Raw genomic sequence first — 24,845 nt, forward strand, 5'->3', positions numbered from 1 at the left:
GCATGAAAACGACGTATTCCCAATTGAAATACGTAAATGTAAAATCCCCACCAATTGTACAAACTATTGACAATGTCTCCCTTTCAGGATTACTAAATTGATTCAGTGACTTTGATACCACTATCGTTTTCATGTCTGTGTTTAATCAATTTCCAAGATTCTTGTTAAGATACTGATTACTGAATTCCTTTAACTGAAGAAACACAGTAACAGCAGCAGCTACTGGAACTCTGGTTTCTTATTTAATTCTCTTAATACTTTTAAGTCTGTAACCAAAAGGAAAAAGAGAAAAATAACTTTTTATTCTTCTACTTCTTGATGCAAACACTTTTTCTCAGGAAAAAAAAAAACTCTGCTTTTACATTTAAATCTCAATATTAAACTCGGCATATTCAGTATCTAAATATCAATTGATGTGTGGCAGTGATAAATTGAAATAAATAATTATTGATATTTTGGATTCTGAAGTGACCACCAAAATTTTCATGCAGATTGCAGATGCTATAAATTTCTGAAAATATTGAGGTTTGATAGTGGGGAGGGTAAATAAGAAAAGATGGATGAGCCGGGGAGGTAAGATTAAAGGAGCTGCAAAAATAATCTTGAAAGCTACTTTGAGATACAAATGGGCCCTTTATAAATCATTAGAACATCCACTAAATCTTATTCAGTGTCCATGCTCACTAAAAGCAACAAAGTAATAAAAAGATGTTCTACTTTGTTTTTCTTCCAAATTCCATCCTACACTGCAACAGTGATCGTATATTTCCCGCAGCAAGTCAAAACTATGTTGTTTGTCCGCAACCGTGATCTGGGTTGTATTATCAATATTTTTTTAACTGTTTATGATCGTAATTGAGACGGTATTTGACCGCATTTATCAGTAATTTGTCGGAATATGAATAAACAAATGGAGTTTGTACACAAAGATGGATAAAAAAAATATATTCCTCTAGTGATAGAAGATTGATTATATTTAGTACATAATATTGCATAACATACAAGGGTAGGAATGATAATTTTCCATAACATAAAATGATAATTAGCCGTTTAATGAATATAGGTATGATGTAGATAATAACTTGTAAAATTCGAAGGAAATGGACAAATGTAAGCAGAACTAAGACCTTGATACCTACTTCCTCTCTTACCTTTGCACACACATAATTATAATTAAAGAAAATCGATGTTAACGTAGTTAACATCGATTTTTATGAAATGTTAACTGTCAACAGTAACACATTTGTTAACATCGATTTTTTATAAAAAAATCGATGTTAACTGTTAATAATAACACATTCGTTAACATCAATTTTTTTACAGAAAACCGATGTTAACTGTTAATAGTAACACATTCGTTAACATCGGATTTTTTGTAAAAAATCGATGTTAATTGTCAACATTAACACATTCGTTAACATCGATTTTTTTTACAGAAAACCAATATTAACTAATGTTAACATCGGTTTTTTGAAAAAACCGATGTTAATTGTTAACATTAACACATTCGTTAACATCGGTTTTTTGTAAAAAAACCGATGTTAACTTTCAACATTAATATACATTTTTTGGATGTAATTCATATTAGCAACATCAGTTATTTATATAACTGATGTTGGTAATTTTACGTTAACATCAGTTTTTAAAAAACCGATATTAACGATAATACTATCAACGTCGATACTTTCAACATCGGTTAAAAAATCGATGTTGAAAATCATAAATAACCGATGTAGAAAACATGTTTTCTAACGGTGTTACATAATGTTTTGATGGAGGGAAATAAAAAAAAAAAGAAAGAAAGGAATTTTTATAAATTTTATTGTTTGATTCAATTCTTAGAATGGGGAAATAGGAGAATAGAGAGTAAAAATTTTCTTCATTCTATTTTTTCTCTCTCCAATATTATTGGAGAAATTTGGATAGAAGGAAAAAGAGATTTAAAATATTTAAACCGTGAAAAAAGGTAAATGAAATAATAAATTTAAACTATATGTAAATTCAACTAAGTACTTCATAAATTCAAAAATAATTAAAAATAGCTTTTACTCTTTAATAAAAAAACTTATGTGATGTTACCTTTCAAAATGGCCAACTAAAGCTAACAAAGGAGTGGAACTATCCTACCCTTGAGGGTAGAAGTGCATACATTTTTAATAAATTATTAAGCTGATTTAGTCAATTTTTAATTCCATAACGTCAACGTAAACAGCGAAATGACTTAGCAATGAACCATTAAAAACTAAAAGAAATAAGTCAAAATGTTTGTGAAAAAAAATCATTAGAATTTACAAATGTAGTTTATGACTTTTTATACGTTTTTCTTTAATTTATTTTAATAATTTTGATTGAAAAACTATAAAATAAAGTTATTCTAATAAACTTTACAGTTAAATTTATAAATTATTTTTATTTAATAAATACTTAATTAAATTATTCATTTAAACACGTTCAATCACATGAAGTTTTGCACATAAATTTATACTACCTATTATGTTATAAAAGAAACTAATATTCTTAACTATTTGTTTAACTTAGCTGTATTTGTTGTTGAAAAATTTCTTTAACTAATTTAACTGGTAATATAGGCTATGCAATGATGTAAATATTTTTATACTATTATCTAATCATAAAAAAATATAATCAATTTGTTAGCCTTTACACTAATTATCTTTAAAATTATATCAATTATAATTTTGACGATATAAAATAAAAATTAAACTAAATTTAATTTGGTTTTCATGTCATATCACTGGGCTGATTAGCATGTAGAATAGGTTAGAATTTCCCCTAATAAGAGCATATGCACTAAATTCAAAGGGTTGATGACAGACACATTCGATTGTCACTAAAATTAATCTATAATCTAATAGATTGAAATACATTTGTGGTTTTCTGATAAAAAAAAAAAAAAAATCTCCACGGCCGGCAGTTACTTCAATAGTCAAAGAGTAATTTTTATTTCTTTTTCTGTACATTCTGCATAGGGTAAAAAATAAAAATTGCTGGGTGATTGGTTTCCAAGCATGGACTTCGGAAACACGAAAGATATGATGAAAGGGAATCCAGAAGGCAATATCTGCTATTTTTATTGCTAAAGCAATGAAGGACAAGTTAGTTAGTTTTATTTAATTAAATTCAAAGAGCCATTTAATTTTTTCAAAAAGTTGCGTCAGAATTAAGAGCTATGTCAGTGCATAAAACTCTACAATGTTTGAAATAAAAGGGTTGTTCTTACTTGTTATTCTAGCCAGTTGTCTAAAAAGCAGTGCCCTTTTGACAAACCCTCTTACACTTCAGACAAGAGACTGATTCCGCAACTAGAAATGCAAATTGAGAAATGAGAACAAAACAAATGCACAATTTCAACATCACTGGCTGGCTGTACATAAAACATTGTCCAATCACCAATGAGTCACTTAGAAGATACTATTCTAGTCTAATCTAGCACCTAAAGCACTTAATAATAATAGAGACTGAAATTGTCGAAGGGAATTAGTTAAATTAGCTGAATAAGAATGTGAACTAACAATAAAAATGCTTGCTCAATGCTCAAGTTTATTATTGTGAATCAAAGAGCCTGTGCTGGAATCACAGAGCATAGTTCAATGGACCCGTAATGCAGCAACTCCTCTATCATTTGCTCGATGTGGTCCTCTTCAAGAGGCTTGAACTGTTGAGCATTTTCCACCTTAACCTTCTTGAAAACCCAATTCCCCTCTCCTTCTTGCTCCTCCTCTTGTCTCTTCTGTGGCAACAACATTGTCTCAGTTTCGTTACTCTTCATGGAGAAGTTGCTTGCCGAGGAGGTGATGACATTTGGTGAAGCCACCACTCTCTGAGTCTCTGGCTGTGATGATGGCCTTGTCATTTGCAAAGAAGCCATGTAGCACCTATGCAGTTTTGCAGTTAAAGTTGCTGAGAGAAGCTTGGAAGATGAAGATTGAGACGCATTGGGGTTGTAAGGGAAGTTTGTTCTTGCCCTTGTGCCACACATTAGCCTTGCTGCTTCATCATAGGCTCTAGCTGCATCCTCAGCAGTTTCAAAAGTCCCTAGCCATATCCTAGTTTTCCTGCACAAGAGAAGAAATTAAGTTTGAATTAATAATATTTCAAGACACTGTCAGATACTACTAAATGCAGACACCTCTTTTAACAGAGATTCAAATATTGGTTTGAGATACTGTCAAGACATTAAATGTGAACATTTTTTATTTAACAGATGTTGATACTTGATACATTGGTTTGCCATATTGTATGAGACTTATTTTTTTTGCTTGACCAACATTTGTTACTGATGTTTATTTTAGTCTAAAGATAAGTGAAATGTGAATGGAAGTGAAACCAAAAGGGGCACTTACAATATGGGGTGTCGAATTTCGGAGACCCAAGAGCCCCAATGCCTTTGTCGGACGCCTCGGTATCGCTGTTGTGATCTGGCCATGGTAGGGAAAAGAAACGAATTGTTTTTCAGAAAGTGTTTGTGAAAGTGTTGTGAGTGATAGAGAGTTGTTGTGGTACCAAATGGGGGAGGAGAGGAGGGAGGAGGGGGTGGGTTTTTGTAGTTGGACTAGTTCTATGTGTGGCACTTTTTCTAAACAATTTGCAACAATTTAAGCAAAGTGTGGGTCCCACAAGGGGGATTTTGAGGTTTTGCTTTCTTTTTCTTTACCTATTAGCTATAACTTGGCTGTATTGCAGTTTGCAGGTAATGATTATTGAATTAGTGTTTCATAAAACGATTCACATGTCGTTCAGTCTATGATGTGTACTATTGTCTCAAAATATATGTCCATTGGGTGCAGAATTATATATTTGTTAATGTTATGCTTCGCAATCCTATTTGATGCCAGAAAAATCTAATATTCAAGATAACGGTTAGCAGATTCTGCTCATGTGAAAACTGATCCGTAGGGAGAAATTTGTTGATAATGACTAGTTTTGTAGTTCCCTCTTGTGTGAAATCTGAACCACTAGATCTTTGAACATATCATTCTAAAATATATATAAAAGCACCAATTGCCTTCATGTAATTTTTTTTCAAAGTTAATTGGAGCCTCTTTTTTTTTATCAGATAATATCAAATTTTAGACTTTGGTCTTCATCATTTGCCGACCAAGATAATGATCAATTGATCATGTGTTGCAATTATTTGCTGTTGCGATCGGTAGTGCTACAGAACAAACATGGATAAACACTGTTTACCACTGCATTTTCCGTTCCTTGTTCAATATGATATGATAGTGTCTTTGTATATTTTATAATCGGGTCAATTCCAAGTTGGGTACATCGGTTTACGGTAAATTCTTGGACAATCATAATTACCCTAACATATCAAATCATTTGATCAAATCTCATTCACTATTAGTATGATCAATCCGCTAACATATGAGATCAGCAAAATAAAACCATCCTCTTCTTTAATTTCTGTTGAGGGATGGAGGCATTAAATGAAATGCACTAGTCACAGAAACAAAGTATCCGTAATTGGGACAATTTAGCTTTTCACTCAACAAAACAATTAAAGTTTACTATTATGTGTTTGATTTGTAGTTAGAAATATTATGACGTGTGTTTCTATGTAAATCCGACGGATAAAATAAAATGAACGCAAATTAAGAATTTGTTAATAAAATTATTTTTGCCTCAAACTTAATCTTATAATGGATTCTCAAACATGTAACTAGTGGTGTTATGTTATGTCATGGAACTTTTCTTCGCCTTCATGCATATTGTAGAAGTACAATATATGGTTGATCAACAATTGAAGTTGAGAGTTTTATTCATTTAGTGTTTAGGGTGCTTGAAAGGGAAACAAAGCATATGGAGCCCGGTATGAGTTAGGACATGAGAAGTAGTATTTCACGATTTTGGTTAGTAACGACCTATGTTTTTCTCGTAGCCACTGTTTACCCACGTGCCAGAGTTTCATTCACCATGACCATACTACATGGTAAGCTAAATAAATTTAAAAACCATACGATATAGAGTGAGTTTAACTTCCATAAATTTGTGTAACAATCAATCAACTAGAAATTTACATGGTATAACTTTTAAAATAAGTACAAAAGTCAACAATAGTGTATTTAAACTAAATCCATAAATATTGGGCTTATGAACAATAATCAAGCATCAAATATCAAAAGTCATTCAAAGAGAAAATAAAATTGCATGGCAAATTAAGCAAGCACTTCTCTGTCCTTTCGGTTGAAAAAAAAAAACAGTCACTAGTGATTGGTGACTATGCTTGCTTATTTATGTCTCTCATGAGATAAAGGGAACATCCCCTTTTATGTTTTTTACATGTGGTTCAATGAACTTTAAAGTGGTAATTTTGGTCATTCCTATCGCGTCTGTGATCAGTTCCATGTGCTAAACTACTAACGGCAAAACATATTCTTATATTATTTAAATAAAAAAACAATAGTGGGGTCTATAATGCAGAGGATGATGTTCTCCAGTCTTTGTGCCACGTGTAACAACAATTAAGATGACGATCAATGTTGTTCTGTTATTTTCTTCATGAAGAATAACTTGTGTTGAGGAATCTTTTTAGCTCAGTTTTATGTTGCCTTACAAAGCTAAGGAATGAAAGGTAATAAAAACTGTTTCTACTTTCTAGATTTTTGTTGGGTACAATTTTGCTTTTTGTTTCTTTCTAAACCAAAGGAAAAGAAAAACAATAGCAGTCAGTGACAAGGAAAAAAAAAGAATAGAAGGGAGACAAAAGAACAAATGGCACGTATGTCAAGATTGAAAGATTAGGAGCTTTATAAATATATCCCTATATATCCATGTCTCTATCTTTTCCTTATTTTTATTTTTGTTGTTCTTGAAGGAGAGCATTATTTTTTGGTTTACAGCTATGGTCGAATTGATTTGCACAAAAGGTCAAGAAAGTGAAATATATATATATATATATATATATATATATATATATATATATATATATATATATATATATATATATATAAACTGGCTTTGACCGACCCCATACATGCGCGTGAAATGGGTCCCAAAACATAACATGGGTGATGAGAGCAAAAGCAATATTTGTCTAATTAATTAATTTGTATTCCAAGTATTTTTCTAGGTGGTTGTTTGAGCAAATAATCTAAACCTCCCATGGTTTGTTGCCTTCAACTTAATAAGTTTCTGACACCCATCATGCCCGTGTCATCTATGAACTCTTTTTCTCCTCACAAACCCACAATGCTTCACATGCCAACATATACACAATCCATTGAATTTTAACTATAAAAAACCCAGGGTCAGCTGTGGCTTGAGGATAAGTTCAGAACATGGGAATTTCCTCATCAAACTAGTAATAAATTGAAGTTTTTGTCATCTCTACAGATGAAGCTTTTGTCTTTTATTGGGAGCACACAGCAATTCAGTAAATCCCTTTTGGGCATGGTGCAACACTGTTAAGTTTTCTTACAAAAAACGGGTTGACAAGCGGCATTTTTTATTTTTATTTTTTGTTTTGTTTTGTGGTTGAAATAAAAATTATTAAATGAGTTGAATTCTAAAAAATTTATTATTCACTAACAAAGTTTGCACATCAAAAAATTTATGATAGTACTTACAAATTATTCATCATGTTAATTATTCATCAAGTTTTCACGTTAACAATAGAATTCAAATCTGCATTCCCATAAAATATGAATCCCATCCTTTTCAATTTTATTAACTTTTATGGAAATATAGGACACATTGTGAACCCTAACAAAAAATAATCATTTAATCGTTATATTATAAATCTTGAATATTTTAATTCTTACATTCAATGAATAGAAGAACTAAAATGACTCACGGACTCACCTTTGTAGTTTTTGGAATTTTTTATTAATTTTTTCAAAAATTAAAGTAGGTCGAGTAAATACTTTTAGGGACTAAATTACATGTTTATTATAATATTTTTAAAACTATTTTCGAACTGAAGATTAATGAATAAACTAAATTGTCTCTTTTAACCTTTTTGATAAACTTTATTTACAACCAAGTTTATGAACAAGCTATTATTATTATTATTTTGTTTCATATTCTTAATCAATTAATTAGAACTTATTAAATAAGATATTTGTTGAAATACGTCTTTTTATCATTAACTGTGAGTGCAATTTGCTGACCAGTGAACCTACCTTCTGGTAGACGAAATTATTTTCTTGTACCCAAAGCAATATCAAGTTTCCATTCCTTTTAGTTACACATATAATGTAGACGAGATTGGCAACTATTTTATCCACTAAAACAGATTTCCATTTATTGAAATAAACAGCTGGAGATGAAGTTTGCAAATTGCATTTTCCATGAGTTCAAGTTGCCGTGGATAAGCATAAATGTTTCTCAACATTGAGTCTTGACGCGGTTTCATTGCTAAGGAAGCAAACAAACAAATTAACAAAATTGTATGAGCCGTGAGGGTGTGTGAATTAAGAGATATGATGTGACCCATTCCCCACCCTCCCGCATTCTATGCGCGCTACTTTGCCTTAACCTTCCCTTCTTTTACTTCTTTTCAATTTCTGAACTATACACGAAAAAGGCATATGCAATTTCCATGTGCATGCTCCTATTTTTCCTCCACCACTAATGTGTATTTGCTCATATAATAGAGTGCTTATTCTACCAAACATTTTATCAATCAATCCTAGCTAATCTTATTAAAATTTCAACAGCTCCAATATGCATGTATCATACAAAATTTGTTCCGAATCTCTTTCTCTATTATGGTCTTAGATGAAACAACTTCGAGTTTAGAAAACGACAAGCCTGAATTCTCTTTTATTTTTGTCTCTGAATTTGGAATTCTTTCAAATATTAGCAAGTATCGTGACAATGTCTTGTGAAAAACCAAATACATCAAAAAATTAATGGAACTTACGTAAAAAAAAGTTTAGTGTCTTACTATAATCACATTTTTTTTCTGTCTTCTATTCTCGTGACATAATAAAAACTAACATGAGAGAATTTATGATCCATTGCAAATAGATTTGATAAACCCGTTTTTGACATTTTGTTTCTATGGAATTAACTTGTTTTATCGTGTGGCATGTAGTTCTTTATCCACCCTATGGCAAGACACTTAAATGCGCCAGAGATGTAGTTTTTGTCCCCACAGAAGTTAGTCAAAATGAAGCACATGCTTGGGGTACTGTACAAAACTGGTAAAGCCAAAACATTGGGGCAAACAAACCACAACCAAGCCATTGTGTTGAGTTGTGCATTAAATAATGCGTATTTACTATTCTGTTTCTAACACCTTCTACGCATCAAAAGGGCTTTAGTTAACAGATAATTACAAGGTTAAGCAGCTACTTTTTTGGCACGTAAAAAGGAAATTAATCAACAAGGCTTTGAATTGCTCTTGGATATGGTCTATTCAGATATCCTAAGTAGATTTAGGTAACAGAAACCATGAGAGACAGGTTCAACTTACCTATCATTAGACAGCTTCTAATAAAATGGCTTTATATAAAACCGGCAATTTTCGAAATTAGGAGTAGTAGCGATAATTGAGGAAATCCTAAGACTAAGTAGGAAGTTCTGTATGAATTTTCCTATTGCCATGTGACTTGATGTGCGTGTGAGGACTAGTCTTTCCCGCCATGCCAGGCTTAATTGCTAGTCAATTGGGTGTGGTTAATGATTCTTGGAATTGAATGACAACCAAGAAGAGAAATTGGCAAGGTTTCTAGTTGGATGCTAGAGTAATTGTGCTGAATATATATAGAGAGAGTTTGGAGTATTTTTTAATCGAAAGCAAAAAAGTAATCACTAAAAATAATAGGATATATTTAACAAACTAATTTTTATTAAAAGTCTCACAATAGAATAAGAAGTTCCATGTGATACTTAAGAAATGATATTCTCCTACCTAATTCTCTAGTTTTTTTTGTTAGACTCTCTTCTTGAACTTAAGTTTTCACAGTTGGTGTTTTCATAAAAGATCATCTATAAGCCAACTTAAGGTATAAAACTAAATATTAATAAGTAAGTTAAGCTATCAAAGATAAAAAAAAAAAAAAAAATTATCATCCGGTCAAAGTTAATACAGTAAAAATCTCCATGGAGGTCAATTCTTAAATGGGTTAGTTTTTATGTGGGAGATGAGACTTTACTCCAAAGACTAATCCATGGGAAAGTCAGTGTTATTTTTAATTGTTAATACTTTATTTTTAAAAAGTATGGAAATTCAAGTTAGAATTAAAGATATTAAAAATAATAGATGAAAAGAAATATAAAAAATATAGTCTAAGCGATTAAATTTGGGTGCCTTAAACAAGGTTTTAAATTTCAGTTTTATAGATTAAAAAAATGATTGAGAAGAAAGATTTAATTATCAATAAAATTAGTATAACTCTACATTAATGTTATGATATTTTTAAATTTTTTATTAATTTAAATAAATTATTAAATCTTATTGTTTTCATAATTTTATATTAATTTACAAAAACTATTAAATATCAGATAAATGGATAGGTTTCTAATTTTTTTTATTTGAATTTGATTTAACTTTGTGCACTAGATCCCAAATTTAGCTGGCTGAAAATGAGCAGACCAACCCGTAAAACCAAAATGTTTGTTCAAAATCGATGACCGTTGAATTTTAAAGTCCAATGCTTAATTAAAAAGCAATGGGAGCAATGGGCTGCATTTCATTGGGTAGAGCCTATTGGGCAAAAAGGTGAGCCGTGGGCAATCACTGTTGCCTTGTTTTGAATCCGATCCATAAACTATTTTTTAATAACTAAAAATGTTTTGGCACTCTCGGTAATATATACTTTTTTTCTTAATAGGGTAACATCCACCTAATAGAAATAAAAAATAGTATAAAAAAATTGTATACCACACAAGTAGTTTTTACTGGAGATGACACTGTTTGAACCAAACCAATTATGGGTGACCAAATTTTTTTCTCAAATATTTAACTTAACTTAACTACATATTTAACTTAACTACATAATTAGTATACAAAATCACCTTAAAGAGACATACGTAACAATGATTATTTTCAAAACCCTTAAGGCCTTGATTCCTGTGAAGCTTTTAATTTTTCACAAACACAAAAAAGGCCACCGCTAAATTATTTAGGTGTTTTTTCCCTGCACCCATAGGTATTGTTAAAAATATTTATGAAATAAATTAAAATTAATGATCCATATAAGTCTCAAACTTATGACTTTTGTGTTATTAACACGATATTCTAACCAACTAAAATGATAGGTCAATTATATTATAAAATAATTAATGTTGTATATATTTATTTAAAATTTATATATGCAAAAAAATACATCATTAGATCAAAATTAATTGTTATAAAATTTATCATGTAAATTTATGTATATTAAATATATATTAGAAATTTTAGTGTTATATATAACGATATTAATTATTTTATAATATAATTGACGTATTAGTTTAGTTGGTTAGAGTATCGTATTAATAATATGATAATTACACGTTCAAAACCATTTAATAATCCGTTATGGCCTTAAGTATAGGCCATAGCTAATGGTGTTTTTGATTTTTTTAGTGCACATGAAGAAAAATCCAATTATTTATATAATGGGGAATAAGAATTGTTATACCTGGTGCAAATCCAATCCAAATATGGTTTGTTTTGGGTCTGGAAGCATGTTTTCACTTTGATGCCCAAGGCAACCCGAACTTGGTACCAAATGAATCCATTTTTTTTTTTAATTCATGCTGAATGGATCTTTGACAAAGCAGGTTGGGTTTCTTTAGGAGGCCGTCTTGTACAAATTTATTATTTGGAGTTGGAACAAGATGGTTTTTGTTACCTCTAAATCCTTCCCACGACTCAGCCAATCCAAATTTTTTTTGTTCCTTTACCAAAATGAAAAACAGATGGATTGTGCACACTCGTGATTTGTATCTGTACATCTAAAATATAAAATATGATGTTTGATTTTATAAATATTAGATTGAGGAAGAAATGTTGATGACATCCTTGATTAAATTGGTGATTATTGTGATGATGGATATTGTTTTCATTTTTTAGTTATTTCTAATTTGGTGTAATTTGAACTAATAAACATTGGATTAATGTCTATGAATTTGAATTATGTTATTTTCATATTTGGTGTATTTTATTTACCTTAAAAAATAATGGAATGATGCTAGACAAATGTATTAGTCTTAATTTTATTTATTACTAGTTAATTTTATTTTAGAATTTTTACATAATTTAATATTTTTTTCTTAACGATTTTAGTAAACACATGCGCTATAATAAATTTATTGATATATAAGTAGTTAAAATTAAATGTTTAGCAATCAAAATATTTTTTCTAAAATCATATTTTTATAATTTTTTTCTAATTTAAATCGGATACGAATGAGATAATAATTTTTAACTCGTGAAATATCAGAAACGTGAAAATATGGTGGGAAATCACTATCAGAGATTGGGGAGACACGTGTCCTTGCTCCGTCCCATTCTCATGCCTACTCACGGCCAATCCATTTTTTTTGTTCCTTTACCAAAATGAAAAAAGAAAGGAAAAATGATGTTTATAAGCTAACCCTGGGAGTGGCCTAAGCTTCCTTCTAGTGTTAATATTTTGATCTCAAATCCCAATACATTATTAGAGTCACCTCATCTAGGTATTATCCACTTTATTGGTAGATGACTTGTCTCAATTTTATCTTTAGTTAAAAGTGTCTCGGTGAGTTAAGAGAATTTTTTTTTTTTATAGGCTCACATTGACATTAACTCTTATTTTATGACACATTGATACAATTTTTATCTCAAAATTAATTTGATTCGTCACTCTAATTTTTTTAGTTACTTATATGTTATTTTTTACGCATTCACAACTTCTTTCGTTTAGATATAATTCAGATAATTAAATTGAATGGATGTTATTTAACTTAAGCATTTAGATAAAGTAATAAATGATTTTTTTGATATATTACAATAATAATAATAAAAAAATGATAAAAAATACTATTATTAAAGGTCAATTCATTAGATTTTAATATTTTACAACTCTTTAAGTAATTTAAAATTTATTTCTAAAACACGTTTTTAAAGTATATAAAAGTTGTTTGCATTTTTTTACATAAAACACTTTTTAAATTTTATTTTATAGATGAATATTTGTAAGATCAAACCCATGGCCCACATTAAGTGAAGGGAGTTACTTGGTACACCCAACATTTTTGCTGGGGCACCCAGCATGTAGGGTGAAATGGCAAAAATGTCATTCACCCTAATAACATAAATAAAGCTACAGTGTTGTCTGGCCTTTTTCTTCCTCCTATTCATGTACCTACGGCCACCGCGCGCACATCCTTCTTCTTCCTATTCATACGACCTTTTTCTTTCTATTCCTATTCCTAGGGTCACCGCTGGTCCATTCATCTTCTTCTTCCTCTTCCTACGGCCTTTTTCTTCCGCTTGTTGTTCGTCCTCCTCTTCCTACGGCGCTTCTTCTTCCTGTCACCGTTCGTGTTCATTGTTGTTCCTCGTGGTTCTTCTTCTTTCTCTGCTTCTCGTGCTACTGTGATTTTTATTCTTCGTCTCCAACAAAAAAAATGATATTTTTCTAGAAAAATCCCACACGGATCATATGGATCGACAATCCGTATGACCCAGACGGATTGTTGATCCGTATGTTTTTTGTTTTTTTTTTTTTGTTGAATAATTTTTTTCTTCCAAATTTGGTTTTTCGAAATTTTTGTTTTGTCAATTATGATTTAAATTGTTTTGTAGTGTAATGTTGTTTTGTAATGATAGTGAAATTTTATAATTTTTTATGATTTATATGTTAAGTATTGATTTTATTTACAAAAAACATATTAGTTATCACTAAGATTAGATTACATTGCTAAAATTAAGATTAGATTGGTGAAACAATTAATTTTCAATATTATTATATTATGAAAATATATTTAAAAGATATTGAATTTGTTACTTATGAAAATATAGAAATCTCAGTTAAAAATAATTTAAATTTTTTAGTCACAACAAATATTCAAACAAATTTTTTTAATAATTAAAATTTGTTTTAAAAATATTGAAACATGATTTTTAATTGTACAAGAAATCTGTTAATTATAAAAGTTATGAAACTAAAATTTAAGATTTAAAATAGGATAAGTTTTTAGTTTAAGATAGTGATTGAAATCAAATTAAAAAATATATTTAATTTAGTAGTTATAAAAGATATTGAAACCAAAATTTAAAATATGATGCGATTGTTAGCTTAAGATAATGATTGAAATCAAATTTAAAAATATACTAAATAAATTTTTTAGTTATAAGAAATATGGAAATCAAACTTTAAAATATGATAAGATTGTTAGTTTAAGGTAATGATTGAAATTAAATTTAAATATATATTTGAATTTGTAGTTATAAAAAATATAGAAACCAAAATTAAAAATTAAAAATATGATAAGATTGTTAGTTTAAGATAATGATTGAAATCAAATTTAAAAATATATTAAATTTGTTAGTTATAAGAAATATGGAAACTGAAATTTAAAATATGATAAGATTATTAGCGTAAGGTAATGATTGAAATTAAATTTAAAAATATATTTGATTTTGTAGTTATAAAAAATATTGAAACAAAATTTAAAATTTAAAACATGATAGGAGTGTTAGTTTAAGATAATAATTGAAATCAAGTTTAAAAATATATTTGATTTTGTAGTTATAAAAAATATTGAAACCAAAATTTAAAATATGATAAAATTGCTAGTTTAAGATAATGATTGAAATCAATTTAAAAATATATTAAATTTGGTATTTATAAAAAATATTGAAATCAAAATTTAAGATTTAAAATTTATTTATGAATCCATATGTTTTAATTTTTTTAAAAATATTTTTTTAGAAATTTTGTATTCATTTAATTTATTTACAAAATTTGATGATTTAAAATTTAATATTTAATTGAATGATGTATTTAATTATTTATTATAATGATTAAAAATTAAATAAATATAATATTTAATTGAATGATGTATTTAGATATTTTTTTATAACAATTGATAATTAAATAAATTTGATATTTTTTTACATCTGTAAATACTTATTAAACCTATCATTTTTTATTTATAATTTATATATGTTACTTTATTTTTTCTGTTACTTTATTTTTAATTTACAATAAAAAAACACGGGGACTCTGGGATGGAGTATTGACTAAAAAAATAAAACTCTTCACATGTTAGGTAGAGGATGGGTTTGAACTTGGTTAACGAAGCTTGTTAATCAAATTACTTTGGGACTCATTTGTTTTATAATTTTTTGTTTGATTAGCTAAATATAATTAAAAGTTGTGCTTAAATAAATCTTATTTATTAAATTTATATTAGAAATTATATTGTTATTAAAAAGTGTAAAAATTAATTTCTCGTCCCTAAAAAAATTATGCATGCCCCCAATTCAAAATAAAGTGAAATATCATTATTCTGCAATGAACTTGATTTTTAACTTGGCATAGTGATAGAACATGTCCGGTGATTAAAGAGGCGTTTGGTTTGACTATTTTCTGTTTTATTTTTCAAAAGGAATAGAATGGAATGAAACAATGAAAATGTAATGATAAGCAATGAAATGAAATGTAATCTTAAGCAAATTTAAAAATATTAAAAAGATAAGGAGTCAATATATCATAAATTTTCAGTGTTTTTATTTCCTAAAAACAGAAAACAAAAAATAAAACCAAACATATTTTCAAAATTCTAATCTTTTGAAAATGAAAACAGAATATGAAAATGTAAACCAAAGACACTCTAAATATATCATAATCAAATAAATCATACATATCGAATGTTGACAAAAAATCACAATCTAGGGTCTTGTTTGGTTCATCTACATTTTAACTTACGTTTTCAATAAAAAAATAGAAAAACGCATTTTATTAGATTGAAAAATAATTTAATTAGAATTTACCAGTAGTGTAAAAGATTTTATCTAATAAAAAACTGCTATATATGATAAAAGTCTTAAATTTTATAATAATTACTTTCAAATTCTAATCAAAGTGAATTTTAATAACTTCATATCATAAAAATCTTCACACAAACATAATATAAAACTAAAATCTTTAAAAAATTATTTTTCAGATAAAGTATTTCAAAAAATGTCTCAAAATTCAAATCAAAATTAAGCATGTGTACAAGATTTTTAATTTTATTTTATAGATGAATATTCGTAAGATCAAACCCGTAGCCCATTAAGTGAATCTCCTGAGCCCGACCCAATTGCCAAGCAAAATTCATTTTCTGTTACTTTACTTTTAATTTACAATAAAAAAACATAACAACAATAAAACCCACTAAAAGAAGGAGAGTTAGTGCACCTCCGTAGGGTTTGGTTATTAGGGTTTTCGCTCACCCGTGTGCAGTCGAGCCTCCCGAAGAAAAAGCGAAAATGGTACTCGTCGATCCAAATCTCAATCCCTAACTTTCAATTTGTAATTGCAGCGATAACGAACCTGTTAAGCTTTTGGCATTCGATTTGTGACATTTTTTTTGCAGCCGTCGCACAAGACATTCAGAATCAAGAAGAAGTTGGCGAAGAAGATGAGGCAGAACAGGCCCATCCCCTACTGGATCCGCATGAGGACCGACAACACCATCAGGTACTTAACTTACTTCTTGCCTTTTAATGGTTCCGTTACGTTTCGCTTTTCTCGCTGACGTTTCTGTTTTCCTTTCAGGTACAACGCGAAGCGCCGTCACTGGCGTCGCACCAAGCTTGGATTCTGAGGTGCTTGCTTTGCCTCGATTCAGTTTATCCAATTAATTAGTGTTTTATTTTCTTGAGCCAAAAACAATGCTTTGGAGTTTTTAATATTTTGCATTTTATTCCAAGACTATATTGTGTAAGGAATTTATTGTAGTACGTTTGACGTGGGTCTATTTGCAATTTCGAGTATTTGGCAAAACCAATCTGTTTTGGCAGAGCATCATAATCTCAAATTATATCCTTGTTTAACACAGTTTAGCGTGTATCACTTTACTTGTGAAACTCTTAGTGTTCCTCCAAGCTCAATCGGAACAAGAGGGATGAGTAACTAGGTTCTGGTTGCACGCACAGCAGAGCCACAGCAGCAACCTGAAAAGTACAAAAAAAAACCCATTTAAGAGATCCTTTATTTTTTTGGGTCTAAACTACATGTATTTTTTTTATTGAAAATAATCATGTTCGAATCAAGCAAGAATATTATGAACTACAAAATTCGCCCTTCAAATACGGGATGGGGACGGGGATACCCGTACGACTCAGCCAATCTCGTTCCTTTACCAAAATGAAAAAGAATTGCAATTCCATTCCCTTTTTCTCTTTTATTTTTTTTTGTCATTAAGGTCATCTCGTCTAAGGTATTATATGCTTGATGGCCCGTAAGGATTTTGTACCTTGGTGAATCAAGGAAGAATGATGTTTATAAGCTAACGGTGGGAGTGGCCAAAGCTCTCTTCTAGTGTTAATATTTTGATCTCAAATCCCAAGACATTATTAAGTCACCTCATCAAGGTATTCTCCACTTTATTGGTAGATGACTTGTCATAATTTTATCCTTACTTAAAAGTGTCTCGATGAGTTAAGAGAGAAAGATTTTTATAGACTTACATCGATATTAACTTCTTTTTTATGACACATTGATACAATTTTTATCTCAAAATTAATCTGATTTATCACTCTAAGTTTTTTAGTTACTTGTATGTTATTTTTTCCGCATTCACAACTTCTTTTGTTTAGATATAATTCAGATAATTAAATTGAATGGATTTTATTTAACTTAAGCATTTAGATAAAGTAATAAATAATTTTTTTGATATATTACAATAATAATGATAAAACAATGATAAAAATACTATTATTAAAGGTCAATTTATTAGATTTTAGTATTTTACAACTCTTTAAGTAATTTAATTTTTTTTAAAACACGTTTTCATAGTATATAAAAGTTGATTGCATTTTTTTTTACATAAAAACAATTTTTTAATTTTATTTTATAGATGAATATTCGTAAGATCAAACCCATAGCCCATTAAGTGAATCTTGTGAGCCCGACCCAATTGCCAAGCAAAATTCATTTTCTGTTACTTTACTTTTAATTTACAATAAAAAAAAAACATAATAACAATAAAACCCACTATTTAGGTATAAAAGAAGGAGAGTTAGTGCACCTCCGTAGGGTTTGGTTATTAGGGTTTTCGCTCACCGGTGTGCAGTCGAGCCCCCGAAGAAAAAGCGAAAATGGTACTCGTCGATCCAAATCTCAATCCCTAACTTTCAATTTGTAATTGCAGCGATAACGGTCCTGTTACGCTTTTGGCATTCGATTTGTGACATGTTTTTTTGCAAGCCGTCGCACAAGACATTCAGAATCAAGAAGAAGTTGGCGAAGAAGATGAGGCAGAACAGGCCTATCCCCTACTGGATCCGCATGAGGACCGACAACACCATCAGGTACTTAAGCTACCTCTTGCCTTTTAATGGTTCCGTTACGTTTCGCTTTTCTCGCTGACGGTTCCGTTTTCCTTTCAGGTACAACGCGAAGCGCCGTCACTGGCGTCGCACCAAGCTTGGATTCTGAGGTGCTTGCTTTGCCTCGGTTCTGTTTATCCAATTAATTAGTGTTTTATTTTCTTGAGCCAAAAACAATGCTTTGGAGATTTTAATATTTTGCATTTTGTTCCAAGACTATATTGTGTAAGGAACTTATTGTAGTTCAGACTAATGGTGGTGTTGGTCACCTTTTTTTAAAAGTATTTTGGAATTCTTTGCGTTTGGTTTAGTTTTTGTCGCGTTGAATATTCTTTAGCTATTCCTATGTTTTTTGCGCTTATCATATGATAGATACGAGACTTAGTGCCTGTTTGGATTTAAGTTTTCAAACTTAAGATTGGGTTAAACTTGTTAAGTTCTGCGCTTCTAGAAAATTGAGTTTTCTGGCAAATTTTTACGCAGAAACATGCTTTTGACAAAATCTAAACATCTCACAAAACTGACTTCAATGGGTAGGCTACGATGTATTGATTCTTCATCATTTTTGACATCGTGATTTGTAAGATCTCAATTACAACTGGCATGATGCAAGTAATATTTGTTTCTCTATGAGATGAGATAGTTTGGTTTGTGAATTGTTATGCTTTCATATTTCAATATAGTTTGTGTTCTGTCTTTACTGAAAATGTGGTCTTCTGTTCTTGTACCCTTTTTCTAGGATCTGTCACTCTTTTTTTGTTTTAGGTTTTATTCTTCTTTTTTTACGTATTAGAATTTGATGAATTGATATAGACTTTATGTGAATGGTTTATGGGTTGGAGGCGAAGTTGGTTTATCGGTAATGTAGACATTGTAAAATGTCAACTAACAAATGTGTTTGGGGTTTTGTCTCAATTCCAAATTCATAAATCTTGAGCACAACTAGTTTGTGTCTTCTTCTTCCTCTCAACTTGTTTTATCATGGATTGTGGTTTAGACTTGATTTGGTGATATTTTGTGCATATTTTATCTTCCACTAGATTATTGCTGTTTTGATTGGCATGTGTTAGTATTATGTGGTATACAAAGTTACTAGAACTGGAATTTCCAAATTCTACTTTCTGTTTTTGCTATGTATCATGCATGTCAGAAATTTAATTAAAATATATTATGGATCAGATTTTGATTAATTTGTCTCAAGTAGGTGCTCAAATTACATGTTCATTCATGACTAGTTGGTTAAATGTTTCACGTGGTATTTTCCTCTGCCAATTTATTACCCTCTGTTGAAATCAGTACGGGATGCTCTTCCTGACCCCAATTCAAATCTATTGTATGTTAGGGTCTTTGTAATATTAGTTCGTTTAACCCCATGTTTTCCTTTTCCGTGGTATTGTTAGGGTGCTACTCTTTTGAAATTAAGATAACGGTCTCTTCCTTGACACCAATCCAAATCCTGTTCTTGTAAATTGCAATTTGTTTATCCCTATATTTTCTTTCTCCTCCATGACTGTTGACAAATACCGGTTGGGGGTATCATTTGGAACTTCCATTTGTGGTTGAATGGGGCGCTATGCTCAGATTGTAGTTGTTGAACTTGCTTGAGAATTTGTTCAGTGTCATAGCATTGCATACGATCATTACACAAAATCAGTAATACGGAAATAGGATTGCATCTTCATTCCCAATTGCTTGTCTGGATTGGCTGTTCTATGCAGCTGCTCTCTACCAAGTCTGGATATAAAGATTGCATCAGTGGTAGGGGCTTTCAGAATAGAGATCATAATTTCCTATGATCGTAAGTCTTATTTATCCTATGAAACATTGTATGTCTTGTAATTATCTTGTGGAACATTATATGTCTAATAATTATGCAGTAAATTTTGTACAAGATAATACATTAAAATATTAATTTGTGAAAGATTTTTAAATTATAATTATATATCCCGAATGTAGTCAAATGCTAATTATGGACAATATGATTTAGTTCAACTTCTAATATCAACCTAGAAATAAATTAAAAAATTCATTGAAGCAACATATAAAAGCTCAGTATGTTTGCATGTGTGGCTCCATCACTTAAAGATAAGGTGTAACAAAAATTAAAACATTATATAATAGAACAGAGGAATTTATTTAGTACAAAACTTTTTGTGTATTGAGCCACACCTTTTACACAATGTCTTTCCCCTTGTAGTGTTTTACTAAACCGAGCAAAAAATTAACAAGGAAAATATGTGCTTTGCCTCTAGTTGTGGGTAACTTTAATTTTAGTCTCATTGCTCATACTTGCGAGTCCAGATGTGTTTTCCATTGATCTGAAACTTTGCAATATGTTTTCCATTCAGAATTCTATCAACTGTTTCCACATTTTTCAGAACCATTGTGGCAAACAAAACTTGGTCACTTGTGTCTGCATTCCCCGTGTTTAAAACCTTGATACAATCTCCAAAATAGTTTGTAAATAAATGTCTCACCTCCTCTTCTGTAACAGGAATTCCTCTAGAAAATGTTACAAACATAGTTTTGTCATCATCTGTGACATCATCACATGGTCCTTTATTTTCCCATATTTTTGGGTCAGACAAATCTAGTTCCACAAAATTTATTGGTGGTATAGTGAAGGGACCAAATAGTGGATGAGGAAAACCAGGGACAATCGAAGGTCTATAAGTATTAGGTAGTACTGTGCCAGTGCTACACAAAATATTTTGTAAAATATCAGTGAAAATTCGAGCACATATTTTGTTAAGAATACTCTTAATACCAGTTATGGCAGTGAACCTTTTCTGACTGAAGAGTTGAAGAGAGGTTTCTCCATGAATTAAGGTTGAGGTTAGCGACAAACTACCACTATTTGGAACAGGAGCATTTTCTAACTCCAACCACTTCAAGCAAGTCTCAGCTTCGTTGGCTTGAGCGTTGAATAGTGTGTCTAAAAGACTGGCCAATTTGGAAATAACATTAGGGAATCCTGTGTTTTCTAGCCTAAGCCACAAGGCCATGACTAGAAGAGATTGGGCTGGGTTACGAGCCAATTTGATGACCAAGCATGAGAAAACTTCACGGTCTTTTTTGTAAAATTGGTAGAATTCTTCCTTAGTAATGAAGGGCATCATTTGTTAGCAGAGAAGGGGAGAAAATGAAATGCTAGAATATTGAGGGTGAGAAAGATATGAATTCACGACCATGAATTAGTAGCAAACCACTGTGTTATACTTGGTAAGCGCGTAAAGCACACAAAATATAATTAAGGTGCATCCTATACTAATTCAAGTGTAATTTAATTGGAATACATTTTGTCAAATAATTAAAAATGAAATCATTATTTGAATTTGAAATATTATTTCAGACTCTTGATGGGTTTAATAGAGAAAATTGTAATAAATATTATTTTAGACTTTGGAATCTTAAATAAATAAAACATTTTTCCTTATAAAATAATGACGGGAAATTTGTTAAATATTTATCCAATGACTAATGGAGTTAAACTTACACAATTATGTTACAAATGATCTAATTATTACAGATGAAACATAAAATATCAAAATCATACATGCAGCCAAAAGTTCAATTAAATGTATATCTTTTTTATGTTTGGTCAGAAATTATGGTTATCTTCTAATCCACTAGGTTAAAGATTAATATTGCTTGTGATGTGTGGTTATTGACCATTCAAGAGAATTTTACATATCATAAAAATCTAATATAAATTCTCCTATTAAATAAATCGCTTTTACTTATGTGAACATAATAATGAGACTTTATATATGTCAAATTCTAATTCATAATTTTGTTTCAAGTATATTTTCATCAATACTATAATTATAAACGTGTAATATAAAAAAAATTTACACGCCTACAAATATAAGTTAACTAATGACCTCATTTAGATTGTGCTATGCAATAAATAAAAAGGAAAGAAGAAGAGTTTTGTTGTTTATATAACAATTAATATGATATTATTTTTTTTTTTCCTTTTCTCTCTTTCACATCATTGATTCATCTTAGACTTGTCTCTCCTCTCACTCTTTCTCTTTTTATTGTATGATTTATAGTATAAATTATTGTATAAATAACAATTTTCAAAAAAAATATTCAACATTTATTAAATAATAATAATAATAATTTGTCATTACAAATAATTAACAATAACATTAAATGCATCAGTGAATTTTTAATAATAACATTGATTGCATTAAAAAACAATATTTATTAAGTATAAATAATACTATTCTATATAAACAAAAATAAAGTTTTGACAGTTTAGGAATGTTTAGATGAATAATTTGATTTAATTATTTTTCAATTAATCACTTAATTCAATAAATTTATTTTGATAAATTTTTCTATGAAATATTGGAATTTTAGTTAATACCTTCCATAAGATGATTAGAAAATTCAAATACAGGATATTAAATGTATTTGGAATTATTTTAAAATGTTTTTTTAAGTAATCAATTTTCAAATATTTCATAGATTTTTGTAAAGAAAAAAACTATATGTAAAAATTAAAGACAAATAACAAAAAAATTATAATAACTTATTCATGTATCATGTTTAACCATTAAGATGTTAAGATGCAGAAATTTTACTCATGGATTAAAGAATCACGTTATCTAGGATTATTCATTTTGATTTGGGCAATATATACCAGGATAAAAAAAAATGAAAAAAAAATTGTACATACATCTACCAGAAAAAAAAATTAAAAACTAAAACTAAAAAAACTCAGGTAAATGAATGGTGCATAGAGGTGGCATCATTCTGTATTTTGTAGTTAGAGTTTCATACTGTGTACCAGATGTCTTATTTGTTAATAATGTAATAAATTTTGGTTTGGTCATTAATTTAGTTGAGGTAATAAGTTAGTGGGTCCCTAGTTCAACTAGTGGATCAGTAATTGGGTCAGTTTAATTTGGTATATATTAAAAATTAAAAATTATATATATGTATTCATACTCTAAAATTAACATTATTTGATTAAAAAAATTTATTCATACTCTAAAATTCAAAATAACAATTGTTGATAATAATAAGATATCAAAACGGTGTTGTGCAGGTAATCAATTTTTTTTTTATAAAATCGGTTGGGTCGAATCGATCCAACTGAAATCCGATGACCTAACCAGTCGAATTGATCAGGTCATCGTGAATCAATTGTGGGGTCGATCTAATAGTGAATCCACCCCGGTTAAGTCATCAAATCCCGGTTGGACTAATCCGACTAACCGAACCAAACCAGGTTTCATAACACTATTTGTCAACCCCAATATTTTTTGAGTGGCAAAATAAAATATTACTTTCTCTCTCTTTAATTATAAGATCATAATATATATATTGTATTAAATTTGTTAATTATTAATGCTGTGATTTTAAAATTACTTTTTTGAAGAGAGAATAATTAAATTAAAATATAAAAGAATAAATAAATACATATAAAAATTAGTAAAAGATCTTATAACAAGAGACAAACAAATTTTATAAAAAATCTTATAATAAAGGATAAATATAACATGTTAAAACAAGAAATCAAGTTTTATCACAAGGTGTGGCAAAATCTGGACCTATCCATGAGTACATAAACCAATATTTGTTAACCCCACTTAAAATCACATGGATTATAATTAATGTGTTCTAACAGAATGGGTCTCTCGACCAGATCTTTGGACTATTTATCATGTTAGAACTCCAATCAAGTTTCCTAATTTGTCTATCGTGAGCATAAACTTGGGCTTCGGAAAAAAGCACAGAATGAGCCGAACCATAATTTTTCGACTTCTGATTTCTTTCTCATCACAATATTTTGTATGTGTAACTGTATTATACGATAGGTTTAATTGTAATTTTAATTTTTTATAATTTTTGTGTTTTATTTAAAATCAAAATATTTAGCCTTTCTATTTTATATAATAAGCAATTTCGATCATTCTATTAATTGATTATTTAAAGTCAAACAGACTTATATAAAGGATTAACATGATGCTCATGTGAAAAAAAATGAAAAATAAAATGTGTCTTAATAAAAATTGAACTTGTAAGCTTTAATTTGTAGACAAAACAATAAAATACTAAGATATTTGTTTTGTTTAATTAATTATGTTAACATTATTTTTTGTATTATTAGTTGAAAGTTATTATTTTTTTTCAAATGATTAAAATTTAATTAAAAAATATTTAATATATATAAATATTTTTAATTTTATGTAAATAATTTGTGCATTAAAATTAATTTTATAAAATTATGTAAATAATTTATATATTAATTTATGAAATTTAATTATAAATTAGTAAAATAAAAAATTAGAATATGTACATTATTCAAAATAAAAACATATAGTGATATTAAAAAAATGTATATGTT

At 29.2% G+C, this 24,845-nt stretch overlaps 4 protein-coding genes across 4 annotated transcripts; 2 read left to right on the forward strand and 2 right to left on the reverse strand.

Annotated features, from left to right (window-relative positions):
* Nucleotides 1-3,359: 3,359 nt before the first annotated feature.
* On the reverse strand, nucleotides 3,360-4,586 carry LOC100819158 (protein PPLZ02). The gene is made up of 2 exons (XM_003526180.5): nucleotides 4,362-4,586; nucleotides 3,360-4,073 (listed from the first exon to the last, which is right to left on the reverse strand). Exons 1-2 carry the CDS (start codon nucleotides 4,442-4,444, stop codon nucleotides 3,572-3,574), a joined length of 585 nt encoding a protein of 194 aa, XP_003526228.1. The 5' UTR covers nucleotides 4,445-4,586; the 3' UTR covers nucleotides 3,360-3,571.
* An 11,669-nt stretch (nucleotides 4,587-16,255) lies between these two features.
* Nucleotides 16,256-16,934, forward strand: LOC100779071 (60S ribosomal protein L39). Its single transcript, XM_003526187.5, has 3 exons — nucleotides 16,256-16,420; nucleotides 16,525-16,628; nucleotides 16,707-16,934. The coding sequence occupies exons 1-3, from the start codon at nucleotides 16,418-16,420 to the stop codon at nucleotides 16,753-16,755; spliced, it is 156 nt and encodes a 51-aa protein (XP_003526235.1). The 5' UTR covers nucleotides 16,256-16,417; the 3' UTR covers nucleotides 16,756-16,934.
* A 1,234-nt stretch (nucleotides 16,935-18,168) lies between these two features.
* Nucleotides 18,169-18,791, forward strand: LOC100306305 (60S ribosomal protein L39). The gene is made up of 3 exons (NM_001361070.1): nucleotides 18,169-18,253; nucleotides 18,360-18,463; nucleotides 18,542-18,791. Exons 1-3 carry the CDS (start codon nucleotides 18,251-18,253, stop codon nucleotides 18,588-18,590), a joined length of 156 nt encoding a protein of 51 aa, NP_001347999.1. The 5' UTR covers nucleotides 18,169-18,250; the 3' UTR covers nucleotides 18,591-18,791.
* Nucleotides 18,792-20,757: 1,966 nt separating this feature from the next.
* On the reverse strand, nucleotides 20,758-21,486 carry LOC121174976 (uncharacterized). The gene has a single exon (XM_041016079.1). It carries the CDS (start codon nucleotides 21,484-21,486, stop codon nucleotides 20,758-20,760), a length of 729 nt encoding a protein of 242 aa, XP_040872013.1.
* Between the last annotated feature and the right edge of the window lie 3,359 nt (nucleotides 21,487-24,845).

Source organism: Glycine max, chromosome 6 (genome assembly GCF_000004515.6).
Source record: "Glycine max cultivar Williams 82 chromosome 6, Glycine_max_v4.0, whole genome shotgun sequence".
Taxonomy (NCBI): Eukaryota; Viridiplantae; Streptophyta; class Magnoliopsida; order Fabales; family Fabaceae; genus Glycine; species Glycine max.